General features: G+C 37.4%; 1 protein-coding gene across 2 annotated transcripts in view; it reads right to left on the bottom strand.

Annotated features, from left to right (window-relative positions):
- gpc6a (glypican 6a) overlaps window positions 1-12,226 on the bottom strand; it is a 141,611-nt gene extending 129,385 nt beyond the window's left edge. For both annotated transcript variants that reach the window (XM_044101510.1, XM_044101520.1), the window contains exons 1-2: window positions 11,965-12,226; window positions 11,631-11,800 (exon numbers count right to left, since the gene is read on the bottom strand). In XM_044101510.1, the coding sequence (XP_043957445.1) occupies window positions 11,631-11,800; window positions 11,965-11,990 (196 nt within the window). In that variant the 5' untranslated portion in view covers window positions 11,991-12,226. The remainder of the gene's footprint in view (window positions 1-11,630; window positions 11,801-11,964) is intronic.
- Between the last annotated feature and the right edge of the window lie 1,543 nt (window positions 12,227-13,769).

The following is a 13,769-nucleotide window of genomic DNA, read 5'->3' as shown; positions in this document are numbered from 1 at the left end:
AAAAGCGACTCAGATAACACCAAGTACTGTGGGACTTTTAAGTACAAACAAATCTGAATGTAAATACTTTGCAATGTGAATGGACCATGAAGGTCTTTAACAGAGGTTTTCTTCTGCACATGAACATGGTGTTTTGTTGTTGCGAAGCACTACTCTCCTCATAAACCACCGATTGCGAATAGTGTATGAAAAACTAGAGCTTCGGTCTGGATCATCACCCGAACACACCTGTTGCCTCATGCTGCATAACTCTGTGGTTATAACACTTCCTGACATTTTTTGAAACACAGACAGAAGCGAAAGTCACTGCAAGGGATGACTAGACAAATGAAAAGAAAGAAACAAAAGAAAAGAGACAGGAAAGGACGGATCATTTCAAATATTTTCATGTGCTATCCAATCCATTTATCTCAAAAACAATATGTGAAGAAGCAGATCTAATCTTACTGAAGTCCAACTTAATTACTAAAAAGAGTAGGACAATACTGGACATTTCCACCAAAATAAACGTTAAATAACGTTTGTAACATGTCTGTAGATTGTTCTGCTACTTTTCAAGAATAAATAATTTCTAGAAAAGACTTACTACATACTTAAAAAAATAGATTATGATTCAAAGTTATTCTTTTGTCAGGTACTTGTATTTGTAGTCTATGTTTCCCTTGGCTGATTTAAATCTGTGTTCAGTAATTGAGATCTCTAGAACTGAAAATGAAATAGTTCATGAACTGAGCTTGAGGACGCTTAGTGGGAACTATTACAGTAATTTAGTTGTCCCAGTGAAGTGCTGCACTAGGGAAGAGGCACGCAGTGAGTTTAAAGCTTTGTACTCATGCTCTGGATTCACGGTGCTAACTGGTGCATGACTCAGTCCTAAACACAACAGCTGGTGGTCTGAAGAGCCCAAGGTGGAGCCCCAGGGTATGAGATGACCAGCCCACTCGTTTACTGTCATCTTACTCAGGGGACAGGAAACAGCAGGGTTCTGGGAGCAAAAGATGAGGCTGGCTTCTTTTCAGATTCTCGCACCCTGGAGCACTCAAAGAACAAGCAGTTGCCAAGAAGCATCACATCACCACATGTTTCCTATGATACACAGAGAAATGAAAGTATCCAAAAGATGTAAACACCACACTTCAGGCCAATAACAGGCCTTTCAGACATATTTGCACCTCTATTTAAAACGGTTTTTGAATTATTAAAATGAATTATGGTTTTATGTGTTTTAAAGCGTCACCAGCGTTTCTAAACAAGTTTTTATGCTGGTCCTTTACTGACATTTACGCAATGATGCTTGAGTATGTCACATTTGTCATAAAGGCAAAGCTCCCCGGAGATGCATGAGCCTAGTGAGCCAAGACATCTTTACTCGCAACATTGTTCTATATCCTCATAAAAAGGGTGATTCAAATGATCTGTTGATTCCCCCCACTGTATAGCTTTAGTTCCACATGAATTCCTGTGTCATTCCTTAACACTTTTCAATCCAAAATGCCTCATTACAAGCCCATTTCAGCCAAAAAGCCAGTATTCAGTGTCATCCCACATGCAAATTACACCTATTCAGAGATACTACAAGCCTCTGTCATAAATGTGTCCATAACTTCAACAACACTCAAGTCTTTTTCCTTTCTTTTTGCACTAACTTAAAAGGTTACTTTTTTAAAGCTTTTAATAAAACTGCTTTCTAAATTCCCTCATTTCTGATTACGTCTGAATCAAAAATGCATTGCACAAGTCATAGAAATCAATATATTTGTACGTCTTAGTATACAAAGTAAAGGGAGCAGCATACAAACAGGAGTTAAGCAGGAATCAGGTGATGCTCCATGAGGCAGACCTTTTAGATGTTGTTATATCCCCAATGGGATTTCACTGCCAAGCCTGTAATTTAATGTTGCGAATTCAGCCCAGTAGTGTGACACCAGGTTAAGATCAGCATTTGCATTAACATAAAAATTGTAACAATTTCCAATTAGTCTCTCAACATCAAAGGCACTGAAAAGATCACACTAAACTGGGTCATGATCTTCTATAATTGGCACAAATTTCTTAATTCATAAGTTGAGCAGCATGGTTCTCCTGCGTGCCTTGTTCCGGCTAAAAGCATCTGCTATTTGAAAATACAATTTAGTTGACTAGATGAAAGTTTTTCCAGAAACGCCTTGGCAATATTGTCGTCTTTGTTGCTTGATGAGCATCAGCCATCTTTTCACCTGAGTGATTTATTCAGACAGGTTGAACATCATTAGTAAATCCTGAAAAAAATCTGCAGAAATGGAATAAATGACCTGGAATATTTGATTAGAACATAAAGCCACAGAATAAGAAGACCTTTTTCTCAGCATATTTTAATTGTTAGGCATGAGGAATCGTTATTGTTTACAGTTAAGGAAACAGAGAGAGCAACACAAAAGGAGCGGAGCTGTGTATTCATTTAGCCGTGTAGAATGGATCCTACCAGAAGAAGGAGCATAAGGAAAAATGTATGCAAATATGTTAGATGCACATCATTAGAGCTAAGATACTTGTTCTCATCATACCAGACATACTGGAACAGAAAATTTGCATGAATGTGAACTCTGGATGGCCATTAGAGAAATAAACACATTTCTATTATTCCCACAATGACGAGGCAAGCACCTCGAATTCAACACCTTTTCTCTAGATAATAAAAAAGCCACAGAAAGATTAAGATGTGAGCATGAACATGGGGTCATGTACTTTTAAACATTAATATTGTGTAAAATAATATTCCTCGAGAGATAAAGCAGATAAAACAAAATATTTTGTCTCTCCTGTGTCTTTTGATATAATTCTGTCATCAGAAGTTAGTACAGAGTTTATATTTAAAACCACCAAATTTTAACTTTAAATCTGCATTCACTGTATCAAAACATTTGCTTGTGCGTTTTCCTTTGATACTCAACGGGAATTTTCTTCAGTGCTTATAATGTGCATTTCAGAAATGATTAAAGATGTAATAAAATTGTAGCAGTAGACTTATCAGATTTATTATTTTATTTCTTTTATTTTTGGTTGAATAAATAAATACCAGCATCAGGGATTGTGAAAAGAAACTTTTAAACATTGGTGAATTGCTGTATAGATGAGCAACAGTTCTCAAGTTAGCTTCTAAAACATAAAGAAAGCCCGAGAGGAATGAGCCAACACTAAAGCCTAAGGGCTATGGAGACTATGGAATATGGAGGAATTACATTACTGTTTGAAGTCCTCTGTGACTTGCTGCAGTATTACTTGAGAATTACAATCTGCAGTGCCACAGTTACCTGTAGGCAAGAGGAACACAATAATGTTGATCAAATTGTTGCCAAAGGTCGAGATACGGTTATTGTAATTAACCAAGATTTTAAATGAAACTCAAGTTAAACTTTGTGGGAATCTCACCTTAATTTTCTGTGTGAGTTGGTATGCTGTGTCTGAGATGTGTTTCATTTAATTATAATAAAATGGTGCAAATGCTCTACAGTGTAATTTGTGTCTAAACTTAGTGCCGCAACAATTTAACTTGACAAAAGTATCAAATATAACAGAAGTGGTGCACAACCTGGTGGCTGACTTTACTTGTATAGAATTAGATTTAACGTAATATTAAGGAAAATGACAATGATTTTTTTTATTTTAAATACCGGGTTAAGAAGAAAAACACAGGAAATTTATATATTGGGGAAAAACGGATATATATATATATATATATCACCGTGTAAAATGATTTATATTGTTTTTCTTATGTATTCATGTTAAATTCACAAGCTTCAGTGACATTTTCTGTAATGGGCAAAAGTCGTATCCTCATCATCATCATTATCATAATCTACATAATTGTCAAGTGAAGAAAAAAAAGTCATGATTGCAATTTTTTTTCCAAAAAATATCTGAAATTAATGTGCATTAGTGCACACTTTACTGACTCAATACCTTGAAGAGTTAAGCCCAGGGGAGCATTGACTTACTCGAACTGATTTCATAGCAGCAAACAGCTGGAAGATCAAAAACAGTTACCTTGCGTTATTCTGATGCTAATTTGACTTTTTCAGATTATTTATTTCAAGCCAGCCTTTAGCTCCTGATGAAAGAGTCTCTTTTATTTGGCCCATGGGAATTCTAAGTTAGAAAAAAAAAATGATTTTTTTGGTGCAATAGCAACATCTTGGAGTGGGAGAAAGAGAAATGTACGCTAAAGTAAGCTCTGGTACCAGTTTCGCACCACCGCCAACCTGTTGAAAAAGAGCGTCTGAGTCTTAGCACAGACTCTTTACAGGTTTGGACTTTGACTTGGCCATTCTATCAATATGCTTTAATTTAAACAATTAGATTTTAGTTCCTGCTGTATATTGTTTTTTCTGGAAGCAGCTTTGAAGAGGTTTTCATCCAGGATAGCTTCATTAGCCTTTTCCACTCTGACACATCTCTTTGCCATTACTGGAGAAAAAGCGTCTACACAGGATGATGCTGCCTCCACAGTGCTTCACAGTTGTGATGGTTTTCTCAAAGTGTTGTGAATTATCAGTTTGTAGCAAAAGATTGTTGCATGTAAGTAAAAGATTATATTCACAGTGATTATTATTTACAAAATAATTACTTTTTAATGGCTATCAATGTGTAAAAATGTTTGAAAGAGCCCTTCCTTTCTACTTCTAAATTATGCACTTGAGTTGGTTTATCAAAAGGTTCCTACAATACTCAAGTTTGTTTCTTTAGCGCACTGTAATGTAATATAATAACATATTTGTATCAACGATTTTTTGTTATTGATTTCAAGTATTGAGTAAAAATAGAATATTTTTTTATAAACTAATGAGCCTAATTTAAAAGGGTTCATATCTGATCAAAACTACACATAGTATTTTTTAGCCTTGCTCTTATCTGACACTTTAAAAACATTAAGCAATATTTCATTCCTTACCTCTCCAGTTGGTTGACATAAATATTACTATATTTTTATATTTTTGCTCCCATGAACTTCTACTGCAGGTAAATCTATACTAAAATATGTCTGGATAGTGTAGAACCAGATTAATTTTTAAGTTGTCAGATCTGCTGCTTTTTTCTGTCCATATAAAAGGCACTGCTTAAGTTTTTTTCAGCGAATGAAAACTGTTCCTTTAACACAACAACTGTACCATTGTCAAGCCTGTGATGTCAGTGACACCACTGGTGTCAACAATTGTTGACAGCATCTGATGTTGCCATGGCAGTTGTGTCAAACTATGTTTATTTATACTTTAATGGTTGTTTACTTGCAAGTCGCTGGGGGCTGAACTATTTAGCAAATCTCCTCAGCCATGTGTATTTATCTGTGTCTAAAAAACAAAATTAAAAAGTCCCTGGTGTTAAATTCACTAGCATCCTTGACACCTTGACATATATACCCAGGTGGGTTTTCCCAGGGCACCCAGTGGCTCTCATCTCTCGGAGCCCTATTGTTGCTGTCAGGCTTGGGACTTTCTATTCAGAGACTTTTCTCCTGAGGCAACGGTCTCTTTGGGCAAAAAAACAGACCACAACAATCAACACAACAGAGTGCAGTGGTTCTCTATATAGAGTAAACAGTGGTGGGAAAGCCACAAGCACTCACCTGCGTAAAAAAGGGGAACATAATGCTGTTTGTTCAGTAAAAATGTTTTTTTAAGGTTTTTCAGTCAAACCAGAAAGTCGGCACTGCATTGGCTAGAAGCAAAACCCTATTGATAAACCCAAATGACTGCCAAAGGTTTCCCAGTATGAACGATTATATGACAGTGTGACCATGACAGTCCTTAACAACATTTCTTCAACACCCGGGCATGGGAAAATCCTGTAGTAATATTCTTCTCTGCTAGAGGAGTGCAACTGATCTTTCTGAATCTTCCAGTGGGAGTTTTTCTTCTTTTCATTCAACCACAGAAAGACAACTTCACATACTTTATATATAAATGATTGCAATCTTTCCATGCAACAAAAACGCCAAGTCAGATTGCTAATCCCCTATGTTTAGATGGATTATATTGTATGCTATCTATTTCCTTGTGTAGTCAAGGTCCTCTCACCTCATAACACTAAACCTCTAAGTCATGAAGTTAACACATGATCAGTCAAGGATGCTTCCATTTACCCCTATGGTCCCTATCAGTAGGAAAGTTTATTTATTTCAAAAAAATTTTTTTCTGCTCTCTCCTCTAATCCCCAAACACAGACTCACATCCATCCTTTCACTTTTTTTATTTTCCAGTTCCTCTCAACGCTTGACAGAGTAGAGATTCTTAATCCCCCCCTCTATTACTGATTTAGGCCAGTAGTTGATTGAAAACTGGAAAAAGTGCTGCAGCAGTCTCCAACGCTATCCGGGGGCTTTTCACACTACTTAGAAAGCACCATACATGGTGCCGAGGAGGGTTCAGGGATGCCTGGAGACCCTGCATTTCAGGCATGAATGCCTGCAGAGGGTAAACAAATTCTACAGACCAGGACAACTGTCAGACATTCTCTTTGAATGAAATCTGAAGAAAACCACAGGAGGATTCCAATTAAAACTCATGCACACAATCTGTCTCTCGCAATGAAAAAAACAAAGTACTTTTGTCATTTTCCATCACAACAGAGACGCAAAGGAAGATAAAAAGGAGGGCTTGAAAAGCAAGGCTAAACTACCACAGAGACATTAACACGCAGACGCACACACACACTCACATAAAGCCTAATCTCCCTCACATCTTATTAACTGTTCTCTCTGAAGATGTATACACGCTGCCGAGAGACTTGCTTCCAATTTGGCAAAGCCAAGAGCATCTTAATGGGCTTTGAAGAAAAAGAAAAATGCCTGTCGGAAATTTTATATGGACATTTGCAGGGCAAGGGTTTTACCAGCGGTATTGAGACTTACCAAAGCTCTAATGTCCTTCTATTATTTAGTGATTACATCTGGAATTGTTGCTAAATTTGTTGTGCAAAGTTGCCCTACATTTTATGTAAAGTAGTAAGTCACTGGAAAATGGAGAACGTTGATAACATGTTCTTAATATGGAACACTGAAACGTGACGGGACAGGATTAACTATGGTTACCATTTGCCTTAGTTATTTATATTTATTTTGAAATACGGTTCTGTAAAAAACTTCATGTGCTATGATGATGATAAGTGTTGTGGAATCATTGTTGCAAAGATAAAGTATTAAGAACGTCACATCTTGATAATTTCAAATGTTTTGTTTTTTTTGCAATCAATTATTTTTACTTTGTTGCTTTACTTCCACAAAATTATGTACAATACAGCCAAATTAGAATAAGTGCAATAAGACACAGAAACAGAAAAAAAAATTGTGTAACCCCAGCAACCCTCAACACCATGGCGACCCCGTTACCCATTCCTCCACAACTCAAAATAATAGCAATTAGGGAAGTGGACGGTTGCAAAGATGAAATTATCCTTTACAGTCACAAATTAAGAGGATTACATAGATGTTGTGTTGCATTTCAAAAGGTTTTTGACGTCAGTACGGAGGACAGCCTACAAACCAGCAAATGCTGATCATTGAGAAAAACGCAGAGTTGAAGCATCACGGGAAAAAAATTGGCTGTATTTTCTAGCAACCAATAACTGCTCTGATAAAAGAAATCAAATAAGGCTGCTCTGAAATGAACCCCAAAGGTAGTTGTTATTCTTGAGGAGGGAAATATAAAACTCAGGCAACACACAGTAGAAGCTGCTGCACATCAAGCCTTTTTATTTGAAGGCTGTGGAAAAGAGCGGACTCCACCCATGAGGCTCCCAGCCGCTCTGTGTGTAAGTAGATGTTGATATTAACAGCAAAGCCTCAGAGAAGGAGCGTCGTGGCAGGAGCTTGACTGAGGCATTCAGAAGCAGCTGTGTTTCTGAACAAAGAGCTGACAATCATGCTGCATTGTGTGCGTGACACTGAAACTAATGTTCCACAAAGAAGCACGAGGGTGGCGGGGGGTGATCCAGGCAGGCGAGCCACTCTGTGACACGCCATCCTGCTGGGGGTACATTAGCAACATGGAAAGTTGCAAACCTTGTGTAATTTAATAAAGTTGTCCAGCTGGGAGTTTTAAAAAAATTTTTGTTTTTCTATTTTTAGTCTTCCCACATACAACATTGTATTTTAGGAGCACTGCTTTATGTCTGCTTCTTCGGAATCATCATTCAGATTTTTTTGAGAGAGAGCTTTTGCAGTCGGAAAAAACTAAAACTAAGATTACTAGGATGTTCCTATCTGTAGTCAGTAAAAAAAAAAAAAGCTAAAGGACGTACTAGAACTTCAGCTGCAAGAGACACCACCATGAGAACCCGAGGGTGTTAGAAAATGAAGAAGCAAAGCTGAAAACAGGGAAGATAATTACTCTGTTCCCTATGTGGCTAAAACTGGATCTATTGGCAGTTTTTTTTTTTTTTCAATACAAACCTCATTCATAAGCCTCAAAATAGTAATCGGGAGTTTTTGAGTCAGTTTCATTGCAGCAGACACGGCTTGCCTGCAGCCACAGTCTGTACAGATACTCTGCAAAGTTTTTTTTACTATAATTTGTTTGATTCTAGGCCATTAAAAGATACATTACTGTTATAACACTAAAAAGGTTATTCAGATCCAGTTTATTTTGGTTTTCTCTCCATGGCCATTTATTAATTACAAACAAAATTTGGAAAAAGTTCTAAATGTGCACAAAGGTTTGTTCAAACTATTTAAGATGTTTCCAGTCATTTTCCCTCAAAGGATTTTATACATTTTCACATGGAATAAATCTGACTGAACCAGCTTTTTGTTTGTTTGTACATGGTGAATCTGAAATTTAAAGTGGTCCTAATATTTGAATTTTAGTGTAATAGGTTAAAAAAAGAAGAAATTACAATAATCAAAAACTCAAAAAAGTCGAGCAGGCATAAACAGGAGTCTTCTTCTTCACTTTTAACTATGGGACAAATGGTTACTCCATCATTCGGGCACCTATGACCACTGCTCTACCATCAATAAAGTGGCTGACCTCTGCCAGACTCTTCTCCATCACTAACCAGCAGACAGTAAGTTACTGAACTCTGCAGCAGGCTGACTGATGTGACATTGTTAGAGCTGGTTAACTCACTCCATGGGTCTTACCTTGTAACATTTTTTTGACAGTAGCTGTGAGAGTGATGCACTTCTTTTAAGAATCGTCTTAATACAAATAGAAAAGTTAAACTACTAGAGAAATACTTCCAGTTATCATTGGACTAAACACTTCCACTCACTTTGGTATTGTAAAACAAACACGAGGTTATTTGTATTTCTTGCTCAACAATGAAGCTGGGCTGGTGAAATTATTACCATATGCAAAGAGAAGTCAAAGACCTGTGTGTTTTATATCACTGCTGTCTTTACAAACAGCAGTGATATGAATGCAAATGATATAGTGAAGACTGCCGAATCCCTGTGTTAGCCTACTTAATGTGAAAGAATGGAAATCTTCTTGGTTAGGTCCAGTCACAACCTGTATTTATGTTTGAAAGCAGCAATGTAAATAGAAAAAGTCCATCCCCAACACAGAAAACATAAGAAAGAATTTGGTTACAGTCTCTTCATGCATCTGGAGCGTCAAAGTAGTCAACAGACCCAAGTACTGAAATTTCAAGCAGATGAGGAATGTCAGGCAAGATGAAATAATACTCAAAGGTTTGCATAATCAGATACTGAAACGACCAAGTGCTCACAATTGCTTACAAGAAATAAGAAATGTCTGGCGTCTTCTGAAATTCTTCCTGAGATAAATGTCCAGGTTCTGTGTGGGAACCGCTCGCAGAACATTATGAGGTCAAATCCTGGAACCACCCGATGAATTTCACTCCTTTAAGAGCTGTCAAACTAAACAATTACAGCTGCACAGAGTCCAAATTTTGAATCAGAATGCATCAAGAAAATCAAAGATGACTGAATTAATTTTTCAAATACATCCCAGATATTCGCCAAGGGATAAAGTGCTTGGCAACAGCATTACGGTTGTGTAAAATAGCATGCAAAGTAATGCTTGTTACGTTCCCGACATCTGTGGAAATCTGGCAGCAATCACTTTGCAATGGGGAGCTGAGCGAAAGCCATTATTTAATTATTTATGGAGACTTTTATGATGTCAAACACAAATGATGAAAAAAAGATTTCAAGAAAGTAAAACCAAAGAGAAAAAAAAAAAAAAGTTGTTTCCCCCTACATAATTCAAAAGTCTACATATTAAATAACTTCATCACATTGATGATAAGGTACTCACTCCTGGAGTAGAATACAAATTTTAAAGAAGTGCTGGAGCAAGAAAAGCAAGAACACAAACATTTAATATTTTCTTTGTTTATGAACAGCACATTTATTTTGACTCTTGAGACATGGGAGTATTAATAATCTTCATAATTAACACAGCCAGAGTGTGCAAAGGAACCAGATTCTCGTCATAGTCCAACCACTCCAAGAATAAGACGACTCCATGATTATTACTGTCTGATGCTGCCAATTACTAGCACTGTGTCTCTATTTTCCCTGTGAGCGGCAGTGGAAGGATTAGATTCAGGTCCCTCTACTTCCCTTCAATTTCCTCTCACGAAGCGTGAATGTGTTTACTGGCCAATGTATTTTCTTGCTTTGACCATAAATGTGATTATAAGCGTGGAGGAGATAATAAAATCCATATCTCTGCCACACCACAGAGCATGAATTAAAACCTGAACCGAAGAGCCTTTAGGAATATCAAAATGAAAAAGAACTCAACAGAAGAAAAACAAAAAGTCATTCATGTTGAGGGCATACAGCCCCCTACTGGTAAATATTAAAACCTCTTAAGCCAAATCCAACACTAGAAACTCTATGGTGTTCTTGTTGAATGTGAGCAACAGGTATGCTGTCACTTCCCAAAAAAGAAAGGTACTGTTTTCACTGGAGCAACCCAATTTAATAAAAGGGAGTACAATCTGGGTAAATGGAATAGCTGAGTATTGCTGTTAGGTAAACTGAAAGAATGTTTTATGGAAATGACAACTCTATTAACAAAATGCTGTAAAAGTTTAAAGGTCTGCAGGCTTCTCCATCTTTTGATTACTATTTGGTATGGTAGGTTTCTTACAGAAAAGTAAAACAAATCTCTCAGCTGCTTTGCTTGATTGGTCTGCGTAATTTTTATTTATTTATTTTTTTAAGTTGGGAAGAAACAATCCTAAATCTTCTGATCACCTCAGGTCTTTTCTAGATGCTAAATCCATTTTTTAAACGCCGGCCTGACAGAAAATCAATGGAATTCAGGCTGCCGTGATTTATCACTGACTGGTCAGAAAACTGAGAGGATAATGATTTTTTTTTTTTTTTTTTTTTTAAACAGCAAGGAAATCCTCGACTACACGGCACCTCTATAGCTCATCCATGAGAACGAGAATTGATTTGTAACACATCGCAGCATCATACGCTTCAGTCAAACGCAAACGGGACACCCCGACAATAAACTCCTACTCATCTGTTTGACTGAAAGAAGGAAAGCAGTTTTAACACGCGGAATGTGCGAGGAAGACGCACGGCTCTTCGTCAAATTGTTGAATCTGAGGGGGAGACATGACACGTGGTTGTTGTGGGCCAAACGCACCGATGATGTGTCAGTGTCGCCTACCTGATAGTTCCTGATGAGGTACATGGAGGAGGCTGAATCCTTTAGCGCTATAAGCTTGTCTAACCTCGCTACAGCTCCGCGCTTTGCTTTCTCCAGCAGATGACAGGGACAGCACCGACAGAGTACATAAGGCGACCTGCAGTCTCCACATCGCACACATCAGTGAAATCCTTGGGAAAAAAATATATATATAAAATATTTCGCAAAAAAATACGAGCTCCGTTGAAATGAAAGATATCCAAAGGCTTTATTGGAAGATTTTTTTAATTTTTTTAAATTTTTTTAAACGAGCACGATGATCAGATGCTGAATTGAAAATCAGATAACTCCTCACTTTATGTACTGATGCGTCCGCCTCATCTTCCCTTGGTAAAGAGAAAAGAAGTCCAGACTACTCCGTGAAGGCGAGAGGATCCCGGTGAAGATGCAACCTGCTGGTGCTCGGTTTGCCAACAACTTCTCTCTTGCACAGCTGTCCTGTCTTTATGACAGCGAGAGGGAGGCAAAATGCATCAGAGACGCGCGCTGCACAGCGAGCAGAGCGCACAAGGGCAGGGCAAAACGCGGAGTGGAGTGGCTCGACTTCTGCAGCTCCCATCCAGGGGTGATCACAGTGCTCTCGCTTTATGCATCCCTGGTCATGCACACTGCTGCACTTTAGAGGTGTAACACATGTCGGGGTTGCTGCGGGTCGGGGTGGAAGGACACGCTGAACAGACACGTTTCGATGTTACCAAGTCCAGTGGCTCGCACAACCCCTGCTCACTGCTCCGTGTCTTCTAATGAAACTTAGTGCTGGGTGATTTAATTTAATTAAATTCACACACGCGCATACACGCCCGCACACATACATGCAGCTTGCTTATTTTCTGAGGATTTTAGCTCTTTACCATTTCGCCATTGACCCAGGCAAAAATTAGCTCGCGTTTTCTGTTATTATAAGACAAATGGAAGTTGTCTTGGGGAGGGGAAGGGGGTGCAAGAGAAATATGGCTCTTCATCCAGGGCGACATGCTTTGGGACACCATTCGTGCTTATAATAATAATAATAATAATAATAATAATAATAATAATAATAATAATAATAATAATAATAATAATAATAATAATAATAATAATAATAATAATAATAATAATAATATTTTATTTGGACCTCAAATGTGATTCCTCTATCATGTTTGCATTTCCTAGCAGCACCTCAACAGGCACTAAGCACACACAGGGAATTGTAAAAGTATACATATCGCTTAACATATGCTATGTGTGTTTTATTTGGATTTCATTCAACAAAACAACACAAATTATTAAACAATTTTGAAGTAAACGGGAAATAACTGGTTGATAAATGAAAAATTCTCAAATGTCATATGCATTTGTATTAGCACCCTTTACTCTGTCAACACTAGTCAAAAACCACTGCAAGCAATTGTTTGGCCCCAAAAGGTTGTACAAGGGAAACTGAAGTTGTCATGATGCTATGCACATTTTATTTACAAGAAAATGGATGTAATAGAAAAATCCCTAATGTCCAAATTTTCAAAACAGAGATAAAGCTCCTTATATAGCAAAAAAGATCTACACTGTGGAGAGTGTCCTTATAGATTCACAAACTGAGAAGTCTCATATCTCTCAGACTTAGCTGGTGTAAAATGTGATATTACCCCTTAAGGAATCACAAGACTATAATTCCCTCAATATCTTATGTCTATTAATTTCCTCTGCCAAATGCAGCTCTACTTGCCAGATTTTCCCTTCACAGCTCCCTAACATGAATAACAGCTCGTTGCATTTCTACATGGCATTTTAAAGTTGTGTATAATAAGTCAGCACTATGACTTTCAAAGCCATAAAAAACACACTGCAGGTTGATTATACAGACTGAGGAATGCAGTCCAGATACTGTATGCTGGATTCTGTATGGCGTAAAAGAAAACCTATTGTAATTTTCAAAACTAGTGTTTTATTTTGCCTGAAAATTGTTTCAATGTGACATGACATGCTGCAAGACAGATGTTGCATTGCAAATGTAGTCATACCCATTAAATTTTAACACCTAGCAATGACAAACTTCAATGAACTTTACAGCCATTTGATGTGATACTTTAACTCAGCTGTGCTATCACATGGGATGTGGCTAGT

Source organism: Gambusia affinis, linkage group LG02, assembly GCF_019740435.1.
Source record: "Gambusia affinis linkage group LG02, SWU_Gaff_1.0, whole genome shotgun sequence".
NCBI lineage: Eukaryota > Metazoa > Chordata > Actinopteri > Cyprinodontiformes > Poeciliidae > Gambusia > Gambusia affinis.
Note: the sequence above shows the minus strand (reverse complement) of the source record. Positions and strands in the feature narration are given on the sequence as shown.